The following is a 24939-nucleotide window of genomic DNA, read 5'->3' on the forward strand; positions in this document are numbered from 1 at the left end:
GCCACAAACCCACGTATGTCTAATCGCTGCCGAGAGAGCTCTGAAGACAATGTGGATCTGTAGGCTGTTATGGTCTGACCAGCGCGGTCCGGAAGTAGTGGGGGGAGCCGATGTGAGATAACCCTCGGCTTTCTCGCCTGGTCTGTGGTGCTGCCCTCTGTGGCTAAAGTATACAGCCTTCAGTAAGGTCTTGCTCCCCTTGTGGCTATGTATGGTATTTACGGCTTATATGTTTGGCCCTGCTTCATTGGGTCTATGTGTGGGTAGCTTAGATTCTTAAAATACGTAACATATCCGTCACACATCTAGGTGGACGATTTCCAAAACGGCTTGTAGCGGCTAATCACACCACACCCGGTGGCATGCCATGGGACCTTTAAATGTTGCTAAAATGATGCATCATGTATTCTGTTGCATCCACAAAATCCAAAGCATCGATCGATGAAAGATTGGAGCATGAGTTAGAGACAAATAGAAGAAATGACGAAGAAGAAAGGCGTCGCGAACGACTGCATTACCGGAAAAGAATGCGTAATTTTTTGCTTCATTTAACATATAACAAACCGTGAGCCGCGTAGTCTGTGGTGTATCAAATGTCTCCCCCTGGTTGGTCTTTCTTCCCCAACCCCGGAATGAGTCCTCGGCTTTTAAGATGTCCGCCCGCTCGTTTCCTCCCTCCGGCCAGGAGTTCCCCATCTGGCTGATGAGGGTGAGGAATGTGGTGCTCTCTGCCGCCGGCTAGTGGATGGCGGCGGTACACACCCTCCACCACTAGCCCCCGGATCCCCCTGGTGGGGAGCGGGTTGTGAGAATATGTTCAGCTAACTGTTGTCAATAATAATAACAAAAAAACTTTTTCGATACGTTCTGTATGTTGTGTACTTTAGGGTTATGATGAGACCTACCTTTTAGCATTCACCACGAATGACTCTTGAGAGCAGTGCCGTCATATAAATATTTTTTAACCATTCAGGCAACAGGCTGATTATCATTTAGGGCGCCGCTCAACTACATGCAGAAGCGTCATCAACACGCCCACTCAAGTGGTGGGAGAAATACAGACTTTCGACTCCTCATTCACACATAAGGTCATTTTCATTCCCTATGGAGAAAATAGTGCCTCAGGGGTAGTATCATTCAGGAGATTTTCAGGGTACAAATGTCAGGATATGTTGTTCACACATATGGCCCATCAGGAGAATAGCAGGAGTATATCAGGAATTACACGCGTGTCTGAAAGCAGCAAGTTTGTGAGCATTTGATCACTTCATAAAATGAGTCAATTAGTGGGTTACAAGGGTTATTGTTCAATGGAAATTGTAGTATACTATGCATGCAAATCAATTCTTTAATGGCTTTTACTGTTATTCAGGGCTCAAAGTGCATTGATATTTAAAAAATGCATGGCAACTACTATTGGTTAGTTGAAAATAATAATAAACAGCTGGAAATTTCTACTTTTGAGAGAAACACGATAGTGAAATAAACTAAGAGTAGCAACAGCAACCTACCTAACTATAGTGAAATAAAGCACGGGCTTGTGTGGGGGAGGGGGAGAGGGAGAAGGTGTAAGGGCAAGATTGCAGATTGTACATTGGCTACTTGACGTGAGAGTTTAAGTTTATTTATTTTTTCATAAGAAGGATACTTAATTGAGATTGAACATCTCTTGAAGTGACCTGGCCAAGACGGGCAGCAGTAGCACACAGTCAAACATAGCATACACACATAACATTAGAAAAATAAAACAACTAAAACAGTTGGCAGGGGGGAGGGGGGATATCAAAATCGCAAGACATTTTGGGAGGCTCAAGGAGAAGAGTAATGTTACATTTTAGCAACAAAACGTAGTCTTGTGCTGGACTCTTTTGACATAATTAACCATACTGTGTTATTGACATGTTTTCGTTCCGTGTTATAGGGACGCTGTCCCTATGTGTGTTGATATGCGGGTCAGCGATGTTGTGCCGAAATAATTTGACAAATGATCTTTCTCAAAATATGTCATTTTCCTTCACGAAGATTTCTTTGATGGAATGGAAAATTTTGTGTGTTTTAAAATGATGCAAGCCAGGCTTTAAGGGGTAGCCTTTTCAGACACTTGAAAAGCTTAGTTTAACTAGATATGTCATACAATAGAATTTACCTATATTATAGAGAGGTATTCACTGAGTTGAACAAGACTCTGAAAGTGCTGGACCTAAGTCGCAATGAGTATCACCTTCGTATGAAGGGAATGGGTCATCGTCTTGAGTTCGGCAGTCTAACAAATCTGGTTTTTAAGTTTTAAATCTTGCAAATAATGGCATTTGAATGAGAATTACTCCACAACTGAGCAGCAACTCTGTGAAGTATATATACTTTTCTGGGAATAGCCTAGCTATAATGTGGAATACAGAGGGCCAGACCTATATTCATTTCTTCCAGAAAGTATTTAATCTACTGGGACACTGCCTGTGTTCATTCGAACAATGGATCCTATGTAGTCTACCAGAGAGAAGTCAGGCTATTAGTATTAGCAATAATTACCTTGTTTATTTTCCATGGCAGGACCTCCAATGTCTAACGCATCTAAATCTCAGTGGAAATCACCTTTCAATTCTGCCTCCCAGTATTACAGAGTTTTCACCACATCTTTCCCTGTTGGACCTCAGTGTCAACCAGATTACAGATCTTCCAGATAATTTCTTAAATCGAGCCAAAGCTCGACTCTATCTCAAAACCAACCGTCTCGTTGTTCTGAACCTTCAGTCACTCCCATCTCTGCGGAAAAATGGAAATTCTTTTCAAGTGCTTATCCTGCATGGAAACCCTTTCATCCTTGACTGTAACTCCGAATTGGAAGTATTTCTGCGGACCAGCAACACACATATTCCTTACCTGGCCACTGCTGTCCAATGGGGATTCCCAGAGCCCCTGCAGGGTCAAAGTGTGCTGACTGTTGATCACCGTTCCTATCAGGAGATCTATGGTGGCTTTTCCTTCCTCTTAAGTACATTCTCCACAAGTGCATTTATTGCTCTGCCACTGTTACGACATCTGTACTGCTTGGATGTGTGGTACTGCCTACAGATCCTATGGGCAGGATGCAAGGGCTACCTGCATCCTTCTGCCAGTTGCTCGACAAAACACTATGATGCTTTCATGGTGTTCTACACAAACAACCAGGCCGTGAGAGACTTGGTTTACAATAAGGTGGTTATCCGTTTGGAGAGCTCAGGCTGTGTAGAAGATCCTCTCTCTGTTTTGAGGAGAGGGACGGGATTCCTGGGTGTGGGGGCAAGGGCGTAGGTTTGGTCTGAGCGTTGGTGGGGACACTCCCCAGACACCCCCCCCCCCCCCACACACACACACACTAAATGAAATAATGTATGACGCACGCCTGACTTTAACTTTGTTTGATGCATTATCTGCTGATGCATATGCAGTAAAACATTTAGTATAGCACAATTCCAATTGTACACATCTGCTTGGTAAGCAAAGACAAAGATTCCGTCCACCTTTTAAATTATAAAACAGATCTGTCTCAAATATATATTTTGGCATATTTGGCAGTTTTTTGTGATTCGTTGTGATTGCGTGCAGAGTGTGTCTGTTGGGTTATCTGGATTATATAGGATGTAGCAAGCAATTGATAACCAGTGTTAACCAGATAAGACAGTGAAAACCGTGAGCTTCTGACCATCACGGGAGAGAAGGTGATGCAGGCGCATTAAACGAAGACGGGGGAAGGAGATATCCGAGAAAGACCCAGAGGAACTTTCCTTACGAGAAGCCGCGACCGAACCGGCTGTGCAGGGTAAAAAGGAAGACCTATGTTGGGGGGCGGTACCGAAGTGGGAATTTAACCCTTTGTGTACCGCATGAGGCGTTTTTTTTTTCGTTTCAACCTGAATATTGGTGGGGACATTTCACTCGTCATTTGACATTGGTGGGAACACGTCCCCTGGTCCCCAAGCAAATCTACGCCCTTGTGTGAGGGGACATACAGCGTTTGGTCTGCAGGTGGGCCATGGGTCATGTTTGGAGCACACCGGATCTGCTGGGTTAGTTGGGTCTGATTGCGGGCATCTGCTCGTAATCAGACCTGCCAGGGAGTGTATATGTCTGTGCCTGGTTTGTCTTGCACTAGGAAGGAAGGCCAGTGTGAGTGGGAGCTTTTGCACGGACAATCGCTGCAGCAACCAAGCCACACTCCGTGCTACCGCTGTGGCACGCTGATATGATTTACTGGCACACTGTTATTATTTTCTCGCCTTTTTGCAAAGCACGATTCGGACTCCGTCCACTCTGTAGCAGGAACCGTTACAGTGGAACAAAATGTGAGGCAGAGCGTGAAGCATGGATCAGTCACTGTTGGCAAAAGTGCTGGGACACCTGGCACAGATGTCGGAGCTATGGAAAGCCAAGAAGGCCACAATCCGGACCTAGATTGGCGCGGTAAAAGTGCAAAACCGTACGGAATCCGTACGGAATCCGTACGGTTTCCGTACGGTTTGGCAAGAATTCCGTACGGAATCCGTATGGAATCCGTACGGTTTCCGTACGGATTCCGTACGGTTTTGAATGACTAATAGCCGCGGCTATTAGTCATTCACTCCGGCTATTAGTTATTCACTCCGGCTATTAGGTATGCAGAACGAGCCCCTCCCCTTCTTTGCTTGACCACTAAGTTTGAAGGCTGTCTAACCAATCAGTGAAGAGAAAGACCAGACTAAAGTAACGCATTGTCGAAACTAGAGCTGCAGTGCCTCCATGTTTCGCCGTAACATAAGGCTGTGTTGTCTTTACTAGTTTCACTACAATGTAATGACCACCACTAGCTAGTGGAAAATATATTTGTGTCTAGTACAGTGATATATTTGTTAGGCTATATATTGAGATGGCAGTCCCTCATCCCCAGATTGTTCGCGATATGTAGTAGCCAGCTCGGCCATAACATTACAATTTCATGGATGCAAGCCAAGACAATCGATCTATATCTATAGCCTACATGACAACACACACACACACGCACACGCACGCACACACACACACACACACACACACACACACACACACACACACACACACACACACACACACACACACACACACACACACACATATTAAGCACACTGGTAAAGCAATAGGAGCGCTGGGACCATCCTCTCCCGCGAGCCATCTCCTGATGAGCCGTGCGTGCTGGGCGATCTGGGACCTCACGGCACCCTTGGGGTCGAAGCGCCAGTCATGGAACCGTTGGGCCCGGGCCGCCAGGCTATGTCCACAGTACGCCAGCACCGCCTGCTTGAGGGTTTGGTACTGACTCGCCTGTTCTGGGGTCAGGTCCTGGCTCGCCTGCTGTGCGGGTCCCATGAGGAAGGGGGCCACGATGTGTGCCCACTGGTCCTCCAGCCATCTTTCTCTCTGAACCGTCCTCTCGAAGATCTCCAAGTAGGCCTCCACATCGTCCTCTGGTCCTAATTTGGTTAGGCGGCTGGTGGGCGCTGAGATCGGAGAGACGTCCGAGGAGCGCATTTCCAGCCGTATGACCGCCTGCCGGATGAGGGCCCTTTCCTCGGCGCCGTCTCGCAGGAGGGCGGCTGCGGCCCCGTCTGGGTTCTGCATTTGGGGCGGGTGTTCCCGAAAAAACAACAGGAAAAAACAGTTGCGTGGTCGAAGTGCCTGCATTCTCCACCATATGTGGTAACCCGGCTCTATCAGCCCCGCCTCCGATCAATGAACACGAGTCTCTGATGCTCAAACTGCCAACAAGGCACGTTTATTAAATCCAAAGAACGGAAAAATATCATACATATGCATAGTTTTTAACCTTTTAATTCCTATTTATTCTATTAATGAACTTATTCTACTTATACTTCTATTTATACTATTTATTAATTCCTATTATTCTATTATTCTACTTATACTTCTATTTATACTATTTATTAATTCCTATTTATTAATCAATGAACTTTTAATAGTTAGACCTCAATTTCAAAAGGGCTACATCTATATATATATACACTATATATATATATATATATATATATATATATATATATAGTATAAATAGAAGTATAAGTAGAATAAGTTCATTATATATATATATATATATATATATATATATATATATATATATATATATATATATATATATGTATATATATATATATATATATGTATATATATGTATATATATATATATATATATATATATATATATATATATATATATATATATGTATATATATATATATATATATATGTATATATATATGTATATAGATATATATATCTCCATAGATATAGTATTCCATTATTGGTTTATTTATTATCATTAGTTATTGACGCCAAAAGCATGACTGTCATGACTGTTAGTTATGGACTAACCTGTGGAGCTGGATAAGTTACTGTGCAGATTCATTTACTTTGGGCCAAAAATGTCTACAAAGACTTCTTGCGATTATTATCAGTGCTACTTGTTAACAGTGAACGTATAGATTTCGATACAACTAAGTGTTGGAGTCTTACTTAGTGGAGGTTTGTAAAGAGGTTTGTAAAGATTTGAGTTTCATTCTGGTGAACTATCAAGGCTCTATAAGCTACGGCCAAGACAATATTGTCTCATTACCTGGCAACCGGCGCAGTAACTTTGTACAAGATATTATTGTGGGAACTGAAAACAACTACAATTATAACATGGAGGAGTAAAAATACTCTTGGCATTGTTGAATATTATTTAAACCCTATGAATATATGTATGTTCTCAAGTAGACCTTTAGCCTCTGTGTGGACGTTGTATCTGGTGTTTGCTCTGGTGTGCAACCCATTCATGTTATGTTCATTCTCCTGCCGGTGCCCTTGATCTACGGACTAGGCCTGGAGTTGGGCCCTGGGCACTGCAGTGTGGCTGTGCACTGCTCCTATTGCTAGTGATAGGTTAAATGCAGAGATCTCATTTCATTTATAGTACTACAGCGTAATACAAGAACTTAAATAGGCACTAGCTTTAACTTCATCAAAGCTATTGGCTGCTTATCCTTTGTGTTTATGATTTCATTGTCTATACGTGCAGGTGCATGGAAGAATATGTTTGTCTGCCCGTCCCTGCTGTTTGGGAACAGATGCTGAGCAAGTCAATGGTCTCCAAATCATCACTTAACAAAGAATCACTCACAGTCTACTGTCAGTGAAAGGGTTACAAAGTAGCCTACCCTGCCGCTAACATATGTTCAATTTCTTTTTTTTTATGTCTCTATAAAAATTATATAAAAATCGCTAAATATACTCTAAATAAACTTAAAAGTCTCAGCAGAGAGGCCACACAACACGACAAGCGTACAAAGCGCTGTGGTGTTCCCCGAACACTCCAGTGTTGAGGCAGGGATATGTACTTAAGGGCACAGCTGCAGATAGGGATCTCACTACTGCTTTCGGCCATCTCAGGATGTAGTTGTGTTATTGCTGCCTCTGAGTCCGCCGAGGCGGTCTCAGTTCCCCTCAAGGACGATAATCGCGGTGTAAACAGTGGAATGGTTACTATAGATAGTAACTAAGGGGTCACAGAACAACATGTCTTATGGAAATGTCCAATACACCAGCCAAGCACAGTTGTGAGTGTACAGCACATGAAATGTATGGAATACAGATTAAATCTGATAATCATCCAAATGATTCGATAATTATCAAGATTTCTGCCATATACTGTATGTGTTGTATTTTTCTCCCATTGAAGAGGGCCATTCATGCTCAGGGGCCCCAGGGCACGTGTTCAGATTGCCCACATGGCCACCCGGTCTCACACAAAAATTTGCAATATCTACGTTTACGCAATTTACAAACCGTATTCATTTGTCAATATGGGCTGTAAAGTTGTGAGATGAAGTGATTCTCAAAGCATCACCAAATGGGCCACGGCCCAACTCCAAATCTTAGATTTCTCACTACTGGGATACAGGGAGTGAGACCTTTAGTCATCTTGAAAGGGCACAAAAAGGGGCGTGACCTCCAACATCACAGTAAATGGCCATAAAACACACAACACAGTAACACAGACAGTTTCATTTCTCCAATCCCAGTGTGGAAATATTTATTCCTTTAGGCTTTAAAACACAGCAGGCATGTCAACAAAAGGAGACCGGTAGTCTCTTTCTTACTCCCAAGTCATTCTGTTTGAGTAACTTCTTGTAAGTCGTCCATGTCATATGTTTTCTCAAGAAGGAGGCCGTGGCCCAATATGGGGCCTCAGAGACCAACCAGACCAACAAGCCTTGAGATGATGGGAAAATATGGAAAAAGATACCAGAGATACCAGGATTTTAAAGAGTAATACACAGCTGTTCATCATTTTACATAATTATGAATATGTAGAAACAGGATAATATTTCACAGAGAATCCGTCAAATTAGTTATCTGAAATGCATCAGAGAATTGCTTCACCCCCCCCTCATACTGACCTCCGTTTAATAATAATAATAATAATAATAATAATAATAAAAATAGATTCAATTTATGCAGCACTTTTCTCACACTTAAAGCGCTTTACATAGCGGCACAACAATAGATAAACAAGATTTTCTTTTTAGAGTTTGTGGCAACATGTAGTTTGTTGTCATGGTGACTGTCAGCTGTGCGGCAGTCCCAGCCAATCACGGTGGGAGACTATTGTATGAAGGCGGGCGTAGAGCACCTTTCGGTCTCTTGTTTGCCGGAGGCTGGGTCAAGTTGCGTCTGGGCGTCCATTTCCGCTTCCGTGCGGAAGCGGAAATGTGTGACATCCACATCGTGTGTATGTCATGTTATGTAAGAGTTGTTTTGCTGATTTCTCCTTGTGTTTACTTATTATAGATTTTGTTTATTTAATTGATTTCTCTTATTAGTTATATTATTATTTTGTTTCCATTATGTTTTCTAACTGGTTGCTCTGCGATCCCCCTCAATTCAGGTGCTGAGCCTACGGTGGTGGACTGGTGCTCTGGTCACGGTGTCCCTTTTGTATTATTTGCATTTGGTTTATTTTTCATTTGTTTTACGTGTGGTGTTCCTGGGACACCCTTTCCTTTGGATGCAGGTGTTCACAGTAGGTCTCAGCACTGATAGGTTCTCCCCATTTTCCCCCGCAGTGAGTAATTCTCTAGTTTTAAGAACAGACATTTTGTATAAATAAAAGTATTTTGGTATGATCGAACTGCCGTCTCTGCCTCATTGCATAACGGACCTCAGTGCCTTTCCTTCATTTGGACTAGTCCACTTAAAATAAATCTCTGGGTGAAATTCCCAGGGTGGCGTTGTCTGGCAATAATTAATGCTACCGATACTGCCTTAAGAAAAGGGGCATCACTCCATAGCTCGTGCTGCCACAATCTGGCGTTGTCGGCAGGATTAATGCTACAGATACTGCCTTAAGAAAAGGGGCATCACTCCATAGCTCATGCTGCCACAAGTTGATGGGGCTAGGGTTGGTGGGTGATCTAGGGTTAGGCAGAGGAGAAGAGATGAGTCTTGAGGCGGGACTGGAAGATGGTGAGGGACTCAGAGTCACGAATATGTTGGGGGAGGGAGTTCCAGAGCCTGGGAGCTGCCCTGGAGAAGGCTCTGTCACCAAGGCTGTGGAGTTTTGCTGTGTGGGTGGAGAGGAGACCGGCTGAGGAGGATCTGAGGGCCCAGGGGGGTTGGTAGAGGGAGAGAAGGTCAAAGAGATATGGGGGGGCCAAATGGTGGATGGCTTTGTAGGTGAGGACCAGGAGTTTGTAGTGGATCCGGTGGGAGATGGGGAGCCAGGACTGGGGTGATGTTGTGCCACGCTTTAGTATGAGTGAGGAGACGGGCTGCTGCATTCTGGACCAGTTGGAGTCTGTTGATGGAGGTGGTGGAGATGCCAGCGAGGAGTGAATTGCAATAATCAAGGTGGGAGGAGATGAAGGCATGGATGAGTCTTTCTGCAGCGTGGGGTGTGAGGGAGGATCTGATCTGTGCGATATTACGGAGACGATAGAAGGAGGTTTTAACAGTGTGACGGCTGTGGGGTTCGAGGGTGAGGGTGGAATCAAAGATTACGCAAAGGTTGCGGGCCTGGGGGGAGAGGGAGACCATGGTGCCGTCAATAGTGAGTATGGGGGGGTTTGCAAGTTTACTGAGGGCGGATTTGGAGCCAATGAGGAGGAGTTCAGTTTTGTTGCTGTTAAGTTTCAGGAAGTTATTTTGCATCCAGAGAGTAAGTGAAGACAGGCAGGATTCAATGTGGGAGAGGGGGAGGTTGTGGGGGGTTTTGGTGCTGAGGTAAATCTGGGTGTCGTCGGCTCCCTCAAATCCAGAGAGGGTGGTGTTGTTGAAACCGGTTTATTGTTTGAGGACAATAATGCATACAGATGGTGTCCATGCTGCTCTCACACCAAAATTGTACCGGGGGCGAAAATTTTACCGCCTACGTAATCCGCGTTCGAAACATGAAGTCATCGTTCTACGCGATTGTCCGTTGCCAGGCAGGTTTCAAAAAACATTTGCGCTCATGTTGCCAAAGACGAAATAACATAATAAAGATAACACTTGTTTGTAACTAACTGCCTTTATACTTTTTTCAAAAAGTATAAAGGTAATCAATAGAGCTCTATTTCATCCTAGAAAAACCAGAAAGGGGGCTCAATGTTTTTTTTCTCTTTGCAATTTACCGTAGTAGGCTCTAGCTCTATTGATTTCAATATGAATACCTAAAGTTACAGTATTTCTATCATAAATTGTATTGCACCATGAGCCATAACTGCGACCATTATATTGTACTTTTGTTAGCCTTCAGCCTAGCTCAGTCATTATGCCATACCACATCACCTCCTGCTGTGTAATGAGCTGCATTGAACACAAGATCTATTGAGAACACCAGATCCATATTTCCTGTTATTTTGGTGAAAGTAATGCAAAAGTAATGTAAATGTAGTGTAATACCTTACAATTCAAAAACAGTAATATTGTAATGTAACTAATTACTTTGAAATGACAGTAACAAGTAATAAATAATGCATTATTCTTTTGAAGTAACTTGTCCAAAACTGGTCTGAATCGGGCAAGGTGAGGCTGCTTAAACCAGCCCTCATCCACACTCACCACACACACCCATTTTGATTTGTTATCAGTGATCCCTTTTAACAATAAATGTATGGATATCAGTACGAGTAAGTGTTGGCGTCGTGATTATGACCCGTGGAGCTGTAGCCGAACAATACATTGAGCAAAAATTACAAGCCAAAGTTTCATTTACTACACCTAATATTGGTCTGCATTTTCAGTGAAAAGCTTTCCACTTAACTATAAAGGCTCTTTAGGCTATGGACACGTACAGCCAGGCTGTATATGTTATTAATGTGAGAACTTATAACACCATGTTAATCATAACAATGAGCAGTCCAAATGCACTTGGCATATATATTTTAATATTAAATCAATACTATGAATGCATGTATTTTTCAAGTAGACCGTAGGACCTGACTTCCACTGATTCCTACTTTCATATTCAAGATTTCAAGATGGTTTTATTGTCATATGGACAATGATTACAAAGCAGTTGCTGGCAATGAAATTCTTTAGTCTTGGGCCCCTCCAACAGTGCAACATAAGAGAAAGTAAAGGTATATGAGAAACACAAGTAGGAAAGCTGGGACTTTAATAATAAAAAATAAATATAATAATAATAATAATAAAAAGTAAGTGTGTAAGAGGAACACAAATAGGAGAGCAGAGACCTAAATGCCAAACTAAATAAATGTTAAATGTAAACAGACGTGTTTATCCAGATGTCAACTGGTGACAAGTTATAAAGTGGCAAGTTATAAAGTGTTATAGTGGTGAGCTAAGTAGCTTAGGAATTTAGTAGTCTTATGGCCTGTGGGATGAAACCGTCCCTGAGTCTGGTGGCGCGAGACCGAATGCTGTGGTATAGCGCCTATCAGACGGGAGCAGCTGATATGTGCGGATAACTACGTCAAAGCCATTGGCTGCAGATCCTTTAATACTTTGTTTATGATTTGAACAAGCATAATTGTAAGTTAATTGATGAGTATAATAAACACAGCACCTGTGCAGACAAAGCAGCCTGAAGCAAGACTAAGACAGACAAAAAGCAGTGGGTATCAGGCCTATAGATGGCTACAATATCAGAGTACCCTGTAGGTGAAATAAGACGCTGTGTACTTAAGGAAATAGTGAAGTCCAAGCCAAATATATTTTTTAAACATCCATCTTCCATAAGTTGCATTGAGTAACGTAAGTTACGGATGTAACTATGGATCTGTGAGACCGAGGGATGACCGTCACTACGGTCTAAAAAGGAATGAGTACATCGTTCTGCCTATCACCGAAACCATATGTCAAAAAACGTCATGCCCATGACCTCCGGAAGCAGAACCTCCTGCGCTTGTAAATAGCATGGATTGCTACCGGTTCGTCCTCCTACCTTGATCGCCTCAGGCTGTTCTGAGCGACAGAAGATAGTGACGGTCATCCCTCGGTCTCACAGATCCATAGTTACATCCGTAACTTACGATCTGTATCGACCTCACTCTGACCGTCACTACGGTCTAAAAAGGGATGACTAATACCAAAATGGTCGCGAGGAACGTCTTGCTAAAATTGTTAAAAATTAACTTAAAAACCTCGCTCGGTCATGGACATGAGGGCGGCATTGCCGACCGAAGCCGGGCGAGTTACATCCACCCTATAAAATCTTGTGAACGTGCATGGCGTAGACCATAAAGCCGCTGCACAGATGTCATCAGCTGGCACTCCCCTAAGGGCCGCCCAGGATGTTGCCATACTCCTGGTTGAATGAGCCCTTAAACCAGGCGGAACTTGCATCCCGCTCGCTTTGTAGGCATGGGAAATAACGTCTACCAGCCAATGGGACAGCCTCTGCTTTGAAAGAGGTAAACCCCTCTTTGCTACCCCGTAGCAGACGAAAAGTTGGGAGTGTGCTCCCCTTAGCGGCTGTGTATGGGTCAGGTAAGCTCTCAAGGCCCTCACTGGGCACAAAGTGAGCAACCTCTCCTGCTCTGCCTGTGAGGCAGAGGCGGGCTGAAACGCATCCACCTCCAAAACCTGATTAATGGACTGCCTATTAACAACCTTTGGCAGGAAGGCTGGATTTGGCCACAGTGACACACTGGTGCCACCTTCCCTCCACCTAAGGCAATCGTCACTGACAGAGAGGGCACACAGCTCCCCAACCCGTCTTGCAGAGCAGAGGGCTAAAAGGAATGCTGTTTTCAATGACAAAGAGCGTAGATCGGCATCCGCAATGGGCTCGTACGGAGCTCCAGTGAGTGATGCTAAAACCATCGGGAGGTCCCAGCCTGGTGCCCGTAGGGTACGGGCTGGGCGCAAACGGCGTGCTCCCTTCAAGAACTGGCCCACCAAGGGATGCCTCCCGAGAGGCCCGTTGTTCGTGCCCTGGTGGAAAGCAGAAATGGCAGAAGCGTAGACTTTCACCGTACTGACCGCCTTGCCTTGGTCCAACTGGGACTGCAAGAAACGCAGCACGTGAGGCACAGGGCAAGCCGCTGCTGGCTCAATATCCATACTCTGGCACCAGTCTGAGAAAATTCTCCACCTGAGTGCATAGCTGGCTCTAGTTGATGGAGCCCTAGCGTTGTTGAGTGTCTCCTGAACAGACGCATCTAAACGCTCAGTGACGGGCTCTGTACTGGCCAAACCCAAAGGCGCAGGGCGACCGGGTTTGGATGCCATATCTGCCCACCTGCTTGTGCCAGCAGGTCTGCCCTGCTCGGCAATTGCCATGGCTGACCCTGCAGTAGCTGGAGCAGATCTGCAAACCAGGGTCTCGCTGGCCAACGTGGGGCAACCAACAGGACTATGTGTTGGCCCTCCTTGATCCTCTGCAGAACCTGAGGGATGAGAGGGATCGGAGGAAAAGCGTACAACAAGCCTGTCGGCCACTCTTGTGATAGAGCATCCAGGCCCAAACTGCCCCCCTGCCCCCTGAGAGAGTACCACTCTGGGCAGTGGGTTGTTTCCGCTGACGCAAACAGATCCACTTGCGCAACCTCGTAACGCATCCAGATCTGTTCTACAACGTCTGTGTGCAGTCTCCACTCTCCCGGGAGTGGTCCCGTCCTGGAGAGCATGTCGGCCGCACTGTTTGCTACGCCCGGAATGTGCACAGCCCTTACTGAGGCAAGTCGAGGCCATGCCCATGTTAGTAGTTCCTCCGCCACCTGGAGGCATCTCCGGGACTTTGTCCCCCCCTGGTGATTGACGTGATACACCGCTGAGGTGTTGTCCGATCTCACCAGAACGTGGTTGCGCTGTATCGCTGGCAGGAATCGCTGAAGGGCGAGGTGAATGGCCTTCAATTCGAGGACATTTATATGCTCCGATGTCCACGGAGGTTGCCAAATGCCCCTTGCCGAACGTCCTTCCCAGACAGCCCCCCACCCTGTTAGGGATGCATCTGTCGAGATGACCTGTCTCCTGTGTGGAAGACCCCCCAGGGGGACACCTCTGAGCAGGAACTCCCTGTTCCTCCAAGGACGCAGGGCCCAAATGCAAGCTCGAGAAACACACAGCTTGACCTGCCTGTCGTCTCTTGGGTGGAGTTGGAAAGCATTGAACCAGCACTGGAAGGGCCGAGACCTCAGCAGACCTAGTGGAACCACTACAGCTGCTGCAGCCATCGAGCCCAGCAGTCTCTGGACTCTGTTGGCGGTAACCAGCTTGCCCAGCCGAAAATGCCTCAGGGTCTCGATCAAGCTGTCCGCTCTCCGACCAGTGAGAGACGCTTTCATACTGGCTGAATCTAAGTGAATCCCCAGGAACACTGCCTGTTGACGGGGCTGCACATTGCTCTTCTTCCAGTTGACTGTAAATCCCAAGAACTGGATGTGGGCCAGCAATGTATTGGTGTCGCGCACTACCTGCTCTCGAGAGGGGGCGCAAATAAGCCAGTCGTCCAGGTACGGGAGTATCTTCAACCCCCGTGCCTGTAGTGGGGCTAGTGCGGCGGAGACCACTCGGCTGAAAACTCTTGGGGCCAGTGAGAGGCCGAAGGGGAGGACCTGGAACTGGAACGCCCTGCCCTGGAAAGCAAACCGGAGGTATGGCCTGTGTTCCGGGCAGATTGGGACATGGAAATAGGCGTCCTTTAAGTCCAGAGACGTAAACCACTCTCCCTGCTGAATTGACCTTATCACCACTGCGGTGTGGACCATTTTGAATGGCAACACCTTGAGGTACTGATTCAGGGGCCTTAGATCGAGGACAGGCCGCTGACCGCCGTCCTTTTTGGGCACAATAAAGTATTTGGAATAAAACCCAACTTGCTGTGCGCTGAGTGGTACCTCTGCTATGGCACCTTTTAAAAGTAGCTCCTGGACCTCCTTGTCGAGCACTGACTTTAAAATTGGGTCTTTTACAGGCGTTACCTTGACCCCTAAAAAAGCCGGGGGCCGCCGTCGAAATTGTAGCCGGTACCCACGGGCTACTGTTGCCACAACCCAAGGGTCTGGCACAATCCCCTCCCAGGAGATCCGAGACAACTGGGAAGGGCATCCGACAGGCAGCCCCTGACCGCTATGCAGCACCGCCGCGGCGGCCTGCGTACTTGCCCCTACTTGGTCTCTGTCCCCGTCTCCCTCTAGATTGAGGATCTCGGGCTGGACCTTGGTTTGCCGCCTGAACAGGCCGGTCCCGAAAGTTACCAGCTGTCCGTGAAGGCCAGCTGGGCCGCTGTTGCCTGGGCCTACCCCTTGGTGCTTGGTTAGCGGCTAGCCCTGTTCTAATACATACGCGCTGGACCGCCTCCCTAGACGCTACAGCACGTTCAGTGCGGTCCAACACCGTCTGGGTCTCCGGATGAAAAACATGCCCAGGTGTCACAGGGAGGTTGAGCAGCTCCGTCCTGATGGCCTCTGGCAGAGAGGTCTGCGCAAGCCACACCTGCCGACGGCACAACACTGCAGCCGCCATCGAATCTCCCACGTCACGTGTAAGCTGGGCGTGAGCCGATAGGGCAGCTTCCACCAGGCCCATGGCATCTCCGTCCGCCGGGTCTAGCGTCCTACGCAGAGCCGCCAGTGTCATAGCTAGAGCGTTGCCTGTGCGGGCTGCTCGTGCCGATGCATTAAAGGAGCGAGTGACCAGACGATCCGTCTTTGCACACTCCTTACGTGGGCAACTTGGGTTGGAGGACACCCGGGCAGGGCCCAGCGGTGTCAAGGAGGCAATTAACGCCTCCACTGGTGGCATGTCCCCAAGCCCTGTTTCAGCTGGGTAAACAGTCATTGCCAGCTGACGACAGCCTGCATTAAACTGGGGCCGCTTCGAGGCCCTGCCCCAACTGGACGTGAGCATCCTGGTGTAGTCCCCTGCCACAGGAATAGAAGGTGGGGGGCTAGTGTGCGAGACGCCATCCCAAACACCCCCCTGAGGGACTGGGTCCGGTGTGGGGGGCTGGAGGCCCAGGATGTTAGCGGCGCTCAGCACCCTGGACATCAGAGAGCTAACAGGCGTCTCCCCCACCCCTGTGGACTCATCTCTAGAGTCCGTACGTGGTTCACCACCGCGGCCAGCTCCACCTGTTGTGTCCTCCGTGGCCTGTGATGCCAGGAGAGATAGCACATCATTGGCCTCGTCCTCTTGCTCATCCTGACTGTCAGGCCTGCGTAAGGGTAAACCCTGCTGGCCTGATGGTAGGGATGGCGGGCCTCTCTGCTCCTCCAGCCTGCCTAGCCTTTCTGTTAGTGCTTGGAGGGCTGCGAGGATTTGACGCGACTCGGCGCTACCGCCCCCTGCTGCCTCAGCCGGGGCGGGGCGCTTCGCCGGCCTGGGGGTCTCTTCTTTGTCAGACCTACGGGGAGACTCATACTGCTGATCTTCTGAATGTCTGCGTGTGTGCTTATGCCCACGCTTACGGGATCGGGGCGACGGAAGGGGTGAGCGTCGCCTCTCCGCCCTGCCCCCCTGCGCGTGACCACGCACCTGGTTGGCACGGCGAAGTCGCTCCCCCCTGGACAGGTCAACTGCTGCACTGCAGGGGTTGCCTACGTCCTCCAGCACGTGGACGGCCCCCAGGCAATCAGGGCACTCCCTGTGCCCATCGTCAGCGCTCATCGCCGCGCTGCAGATTCTGCAGTGGTGTGGGGCCATTCTGGCAAACTGCACTTCCCCCAACACCGAATAACCAGAGGGCTCTGGTAGCCGGCACGGGCGCGCGAACACACCTGACCCAGCTCACACTTGCCCCAGCGGCTGCGGACAGCGGCTATAGGGCGCTGTTGGATTAAGCACTTCTACCGACGCAAAGTCAGGAATACACCTTGGTGGCCGGCAAGGGCGCGCGGACGCACCTGACCCGGCTCACACTCCCCCCAGCGGCTGCGGACGGCGGCTATAGGGTGCTGTTTGATTAAGCACTTCTACTGACGCAAAGTCAGGAGTGACCACCCAGGTGAAGACAGTAATTGGCTGAATAATGACAATGCACACTAATTGGTAATTCAGAAAGCATACACTAATTCAGTACACCAAAATCATAAATAATTATTTATTTTAAATAAGAATCTCCACTCTACCTGGCTATTTAATAAATGGCAGTAGAGGAGCTAACCACAAATCAAAAGTATATGACACGATATTGTGCCTGCAATAATACAAATTATAGTGGCTCACGCCAGCGCACGGATGCACCAGCTGGCTTAATGCAAAGATTTTAACTTCACTCTGGGAATTTAACTCAAACAATATACTACCGGCAACAAACAATCTGCCCGTAGTGCAAGGTGGCCGGCAGGCACGCACGAATGCGTCGCAAAGGCTCGCCTTGTGTCTGGTCACAAACAGCAACTAAAAAGCGCAGCGGTGGCCCGCACCAGTGCGCGGACGCAACCTAGCGGGCTCACACAAACCGCACAGCTGCGGACAGCTGGCTAGGGTGCGCTAGTGCTCTACCAAACAAACGAAAAAGACAATTTATAGTCCAACGTTATGGTGCGGCCACACCAGACGCGTATCTCGCGTACTTTTTACGCGAGATACGCGAGTAAAATGTTGCTTGACCATTTTGTGTCAAAAATGGTCGCATACGCGCAATACGCGCTATACGCGCTATACGCGCCTACGTCACTCGCCTAGATGAGTCCATGTCCATGCAAGTGAACGGAGCGTTCCCTCTTCGTCATAACTATCAAACCAAACATCCTTCACATTCACCGAGCGAACATTACGAAAGTAAAATGCACATTTCTCGCTAAAAATGTTTCCATAAACGCATTTAATGGCGTAACTATGTTACTATTTCCACCCAGAATAAAGAAAGTTGTCGGCCGTGGCTGCGCTGGAGTCCGAGGTAGGAAACCCCAACGCCGCCGTGTTTGGGTGATAGAGTTTAGATCGGGTTAGATTAAATAATCTCGGATATAAATAACAATAATCGGGTTAAATAACTTCACATGGTGTGTCTGGTGTGTTTCCCAGCAGAGAAATAGTCCGCCAAGACGTTGAGGTTGCTTAGTAACCAGAGACTCTGTCCATGCAAGTGAACGGAGCGTTCCCTCTTCGTCATAACTATCAAACCAAACATCCTTCACATTCACCGAGTGAACATTATGAAAGTAAAATGCACATTTCTCGCTAGAAATGTTTCCATAAAAGCATTTAATGGCGTAACTATGTTACTATTTCCACACAGAAAAAATGAAGATGTCGGCCGTATGCTTCTGTCCAAGCTCACTACTCTCTGCCAGTGACGTCGGGTCAAGCTCAACGCTGATTGGGCAATGCGTGTCTCGTCAGACGCGTATCTCGCGTACTTCGCGTAAAAAGTTCAATTTTTTGAACTCTTTTGAAATGTACGCGATATACGCGATATACGCGCGTATAGCGCATATAGCGCGTATTGCGCGTAAATATACGCGCCACATACGCGCTATACGCGCGTAAAATGTTGCTTAATACGCGAAATACGCGTAATACGCGTAATACGCGCGTAAACCAATGGTTCCCTATGGAGAAAATGGCGATTTCATACGCGAAGTACGCGAGATACGCGTCTGGTGTGGCCGCACCTTTAAGTGATCTGTACGTTTAACGCAAGAGAGTTAACTACACAGTCCACACACTGATCAACAGGGACACAAAGGCGCCTGTACCCGTGGGTTACGATCTTGTGGCTGCGTGCTATGGCTCTGAAAAATAGATCAACGTCTTACCTGGTCCGGTGAGGCGATCAATGTAAAGAGGACGAACCGGTAGCAATCCATGCTATTTACAAGCGCAGGAGGTTCTGCTTCCGGAGGTCATGGGCATGACGTTTTTTGACATATGGTTTCGGTGATAGGCAGAACGATGTACTCATTCCTTTTTAGACCGTAGTGACGGTCAGAGTGAGGTCGATACAGATCCACGTGTGCTCTTCCCTTTTCACACCCAATTGAGGTTTGAGGGGAATCTGACTAACGTAACAGGACATATCCAGCATGTTTCACTTCTGCAGACCTATTATCACCGTCACACAGTCTCCACTTAAAGATCAGTCCAAAGAGATAATGGTAGGTAATTTATGATATTTTGTTTTCACTGTTGATCTATCAAATTGTATTATGCCAAGCTTGCAATCTAGGATTTTTTAACCTGATTCAGACATCAAAGACTACTTCCAGACAAAAAGATAAGAATATAATTCCCTGTGCTGAAATTGTGTAATTTAGTAATTAACTTATCACAAAAAATGTGCAGAGCGAAATTGAGAAGCAATATGAACTGAGCATTCACACATCCAACTACATTAATTTAAGGTGCTAAATATATTAATAAAACGTGTATTTGCTGTATCCTATTAAACTAACCTGTAACCAATGTAACAATTAGATATGAATTAGAAATTATGATTGAGGAGGAGATACCGTGTATAATGTAAAAAATAAAATTATTGTATGCCTTATTTGGTTGACTCTGCCTTCCGCTATAGTAGGCACACTCCGGTAGCCATCATATCTGTATGCAAAGTTTGAAACACTTAATTTTTTGTCCTATGATAGAACTCTTGATATTAGATAGATATTGAATTCTTAGTAGGGAAAACTCCAATTAACATATCTCTAATCAAATTGTTACTCGTAACTGAAGAGAGCCATTTTGAACCCTTATTAATGTTCATATATATCAATTATTGTTTTTGGATATCCAGAAAATTATATTAAATAACCGCAGAGATATCCACAATACATTTGTGGATACCTGCAATTGCATTGTTTCCAGTCATAATGCAATTATGCAATTATGATTGAATTATCCGTCAATTATTTTGACGGATAATTACGTAATGTAATTACGTAATTATCCGTATTGCGTGTTTACTAGTCAAAAATATGGATAGGAATGCACTTTGATTAAATGTGAAAATGGCTTGCCATACGTACCATCTCTTTACACCCTTGGAAAGTCACATAGAAAAATGACCAAAACTGATTATACTGCTCTTTAAACTTACCTATACAATTCAAAATCGGCAGTCAAGAATGTAGTCAATGATGAAATAGTCAATTTATAACTTATTTCCCATTTTTCTTTTCAGGATAACTTTAAGAAAGTGATTTTCCTGTTACTGAGCCAACTTCCTTTATTGAGAGGAAGAAACCCCCTGTTTTTTCCATGTGACAATAATGAAAACGGTACTGAGATATACTGCACTCGCAGGCAACTCGATGACATCCCTTTTTTTACTTCAATGAATGCAACGTTTCTCGACCTAAGTCACACCAAGATACGGGAAGTGGGACCACAGAAATTCTCTGGTATTCCAAATCTTACCACTCTGAAAATGACGTGGAATTGTGATCCGAGAAGTTCTAAAAATACAAACAACCCCCCCTGTGGAGTCAGAATAGAAAAGGATGCCTTCAGGAGTCTGCACAACCTCACTTATCTATATCTGGCAGGAAACAGCCTTACCACGTTACCCTGGTTACCAGAAAGCATTAAGGTCCTGGATCTCGAGAGTAACTGCATTTTCAACATTATCATCCCTTTTGGAACTCCACATCTAGAGCAGCTCCTCCTCACCATGAACTGTTATTATGAAAACCCTTGTTTCCAGCCATTTTACATCTATGAGGATGTCTACAAGGAGCTATCACATCTAAAAAATCTTACCCTGGGATACAACAATTTGACATCAATACCACTAGGATTGCCAGCTTCACTTATTGCTCTGGACTTGCAAGAGAATACAATTACCGAGATTCCAGAAGGGGCATTTGCCCATTTTCCTAACCTGGAGGAGCTAAATCTGGAATGGAATTGTCAGCGTTGTGACCACGCAGCCCGCATTTGTGTACCTTGCCCTAACAATGCCTCCTTACAGCTACACCCAAATTCATTCTATGCAAAAAACAGCTCTATTAAAAAACTGAGATTGAGAGGAAACTCTTTGAACAATATACCAGAAGGTCTTTTTCTCCCTTTGACAAATTTAGTGATGTTGGATCTCTCGGACAACTACCTGGCCCACACCATCCGTAATGGTACCTTCTTTACAGACCTAAAGCAGTTAACATGGATCAGCCTCATCTATAACTATCAGCCACTAAAAATATTTCCTGACCTGATCCTTTCACCACACCTGGGCAATGTCTCAAATTTAAAAACCCTTCTGTTAAGCGGAAACTTTTTTAACACTGTTTCAGAACAAAGCCTTGTTGTTCTGTCCAGACTTAAACAACTTAAAAAGCTTGAGATGCGCATGAATTTCATCAGCAATTTCAACATGAACACTCTGGGAATGTTGCCTTCCCTCAGCAGATTAGACCTCTCTCAGAACATACTGAGTTATCACAATGTGTCATCTAGGTACTCTTTAGAACAAGGCTCTCAGGATTCAAATGTTTTTAAAGATTATTCTGATTCACCCATGCTACCAGTATCAGCATACATGTATAAAGCTGAGACTGAAAATGAGACTTGTAGAACACCTAACAATATCGTATTTGAAATGTGGTATTTCAACCAGAAATTCTGCCGAAATAACTTGACAATTGATCTTTCTCAAAATAATGTTATTTTCCTACACGAAGATGTTTTTGATGGTATGGAAAATGTTGTGTGTTTAAACCTGTCTTATAATTATGCAAGCCAGGCTTTAAGAGGTAGACTTTTCAGTCGCTTGAAAAGCTTAGTTTACCTAGATATGTCATACAATAGAATTGACCTATATTATAGAGAGGCATTCACTGAGTTGAACAAGACTCTGAAAGTGTTGGACCTCAGTCACAACGAGTATCACTTTCGTATGAAGGGAATGGGTCATCGTCTTGAGTTCGGCGGTCTAACAAATCTGGACGTTTTAAATCTTGCAAATAATGGCATTGGAACTCGAATTACTCCACGACTGAGCAGCAACTCTGTGAAGTATATGTACTTTTCTGGGAATCACCTAGATATTATGTGGGGTAAAGAGGGCCAGACTTACATTCAATTCTTCCAGGACCTCAAGAAATTAATATACTTGGACGTCTCTCAGAACATGCTACGTTCATTCGAACAACGACAACTCTGTAATCTACCGGTGAGCATTCAGGCCATCAGCATTAGCAATAATTACCTCAGTACTTTTCCATGGCTGAACCTCACATGTCTTGGAAATCTTAGCCATCTAAATCTTAGTGGAAATCAACTTTCATCTCTGCCTAACAGTGTGACAGAGTTTCCACCAGATTTTTCTGTCTTGGACCTCAGTAACAATCAGATAAGCAATCTTTCTGATAATTTCTTCAGTCAAGCCAAAGCTTTGCAGTGTCTCTATCTCAATGACAACTTTCTCAAAGTGCTGAACCGTCAGTCAATCCCATTCCAGCTGAAAAATGGCACTTCTGTTCAGTTGCTTACCCTACATAATAACCCTTTCAGCTGTGAATGCTACAATTCAGAATTGGAGGAATTCCTGCGGACCAGCAACACACGTATTCCTTACCTGACCACTGCTGTTCAATGTGGATTCCCAGAGTCACTTCAGGGTCAAAGTGTGCTGACAGTCGACCAGCGTTCCTGTCAGGAGATCTATGGTGGCTTGGCCTTCTTCTTAAGTACACTCTTCACATGTGCATTTATTGCTCTGCCATTGTTAAGACATCTTTATGGCTGGGATGTGTGGTACTGCCTGCAGATCCTATGGGCAGGATGTAAGGGCTACCTGCATCCTTCTGCCAGTTGCTCGCCAAAACACTATGATGCTTTTGTGGTGTTTGACACAAACAACCAGGCTGTGAGAGACTGGGTTTACAATGAGTTGGTTATCCGTTTGGAGAGCTCAGGCTACAGAAGATTCTCACTCTGTTTAGAGGAGAGGGACTGGATTCCTGGGCTTTCCTGCATTGAAAACCTGCACAATGCTGTCCATAGCAGCGAGAAGACAGTGTTTGTTCTGTCCAATGGCACAAGAAATGGCGTTGGGGAAGCAACAGTCAACGGTGTGATACAGCAGACTTTTTTCATGGTTCAACAGCGGCTTCTTGATGAGAAGGTATGCAATGAAATATATGTTTATGAAATGCATTAATTTATTTGTTTACATTCATTAGCATTCCTATTACCCTTATATTGTTGGCATGTTGTTATAAATCTCTCTCTGATGTCATCTCAATAAGGTGGATGTAGCCGTTCTCATACTGCTGGACAAGATGTTTCCAAAGCTGAAGTACCTCCAACTAAGGACGAGGTTGTGCAAGAAGTCAGTGATGTCCTGGCCTAGAAATCCACAGGCCCAACCCCTATTCTGGAACCAAATGAGGACAGCACTGTCGTCAGACAATCTTAAATTATATGACAGCAACATTAGTGAAAGTTTCATATAAACTCTACTCGTTATACAAAGTAACAAAGTTACAACTATTTTCTCTCTGAAAATGTGTTTAAATAGGCCAAATTACTTTTTAATTAAGACCACCGCTGTTTAACAATTGATGCAAACCTTGTGTGTTGTTAAATATAGCCTAAACCTGACCCTAAATCTTATATAGTTTACATAATCCTAAACTAGAGACAAGTTTAACTTGTTTCTAGTTTAACCCACACCAACATCTAGTGTTTCTCAAAAATGTGATGAAATGCGCGTGTATACATAGGCTGAATAACTTTTCAATGTAGAACACATCCTTTTACATAATTTGTGTTCAATTTGAGATTAGGGTTCCTGTCCATGATCATTTGCATCCCTGATTATGTAGCGTTTTAATGTAAAAACACATAACCAATGTTGGACAATGTACTGCCATTAGATTAATCAAACCATCATGAAACTCACATGTTTACAATTAAACAATTACAATTTTGACAGGTATTCGTGTGCTGATCTAGAGAAGGGATGAAGGCCCACTGCTGTACTAATTTGGGAATATGAAATGAATCAAGAATATGGCTACATTTTTGGGGGACATTTTCTGTTAAGACACTTTATTGGGTCTAAAGATGCATACTTTGGATTTGTATTTTTAATCACATTTTTTAAATAAAGCGATTTTTAATTTGGGTTGGCACTTCAATCTGCTTGTAGATATGGCAAAGAGTAACCATGACATACTTTTTGATTCATGTTTCCTTGTCCTTTATTTGCATTTTCTTTTGGTAACTTTTTGTTAAACAATCATGAATCTCAAATTTATATCAGCTGCTGTTGTGAGTTTGGTGGAAAAAGTGTTAATATCTAATAAACAAACCCGGTGAGGCAGTCCTCATTCTGTGATTGTGGCTGAGTGGCTTACATTTACATTTAGGACATTTAGCCGACACTTTTATCCATAGCGGCTTACAATGTTCTTACTTAGTACATTTGTCAGAAGAAAGAGGAACAACAATATATTGCTGTCTTTACAGTAAAGATGTTCATAGAAACAAGTGACAAGCACTTACAATTGTTGTTAATACATCCCCTGTACGCAACAAAGATAGCTTGGATAAGATGCT

At 45.1% G+C, this 24939-nt stretch overlaps 2 protein-coding genes across 2 annotated transcripts; both read left to right on the top strand.

The window, feature by feature from the left end:
- The first annotated feature begins 1949 nt into the window (after positions 1-1949).
- Positions 1950-3631, top strand: LOC115546479 (toll-like receptor 9). Its single transcript, XM_030359967.1, has one exon. The coding sequence runs from the start codon at positions 2314-2316 to the stop codon at positions 3289-3291; it is 978 nt and encodes a 325-aa protein (XP_030215827.1). The 5' UTR covers positions 1950-2313; the 3' UTR covers positions 3292-3631.
- A 15776-nt stretch (positions 3632-19407) lies between these two features.
- Positions 19408-24710, top strand: LOC115528735 (toll-like receptor 9). The gene is made up of 3 exons (XM_030352653.1): positions 19408-19532; positions 20558-23500; positions 23625-24710. The coding sequence occupies exons 1-3, from the start codon at positions 19461-19463 to the stop codon at positions 23829-23831; spliced, it is 3222 nt and encodes a 1073-aa protein (XP_030208513.1). The 5' UTR covers positions 19408-19460; the 3' UTR covers positions 23832-24710.
- The last annotated feature ends 229 nt before the right edge of the window (positions 24711-24939 follow it).

This window comes from Gadus morhua, chromosome 1, assembly GCF_902167405.1.
Source record: "Gadus morhua chromosome 1, gadMor3.0, whole genome shotgun sequence".
Classification (NCBI taxonomy): domain Eukaryota; kingdom Metazoa; phylum Chordata; class Actinopteri; order Gadiformes; family Gadidae; genus Gadus; species Gadus morhua.

What these genes read in the sequence shown, in the direction of transcription:
- LOC115546479 (XM_030359967.1), top strand. Translation starts at nt 2,314, where the DNA reads ATGAGAATTACTCCACAACTGAGCAGCAACTCTGTGAAGTATATATAC.
- LOC115528735 (XM_030352653.1), top strand. Translation starts at nt 19,461, where the DNA reads ATGTTTCACTTCTGCAGACCTATTATCACCGTCACACAGTCTCCACTT. An exon ending in ATCAGTCCAAAGAGATAATG is followed by an intron (nt 19,533 to 20,557) that starts GTAGGTAATTTA and finishes TTTTCTTTTCAG; the next exon opens with GATAACTTTAAGAAAGTGAT. An exon ending in AGCGGCTTCTTGATGAGAAG is followed by an intron (nt 23,501 to 23,624) that starts GTATGCAATGAA and finishes CATCTCAATAAG; the next exon opens with GTGGATGTAGCCGTTCTCAT.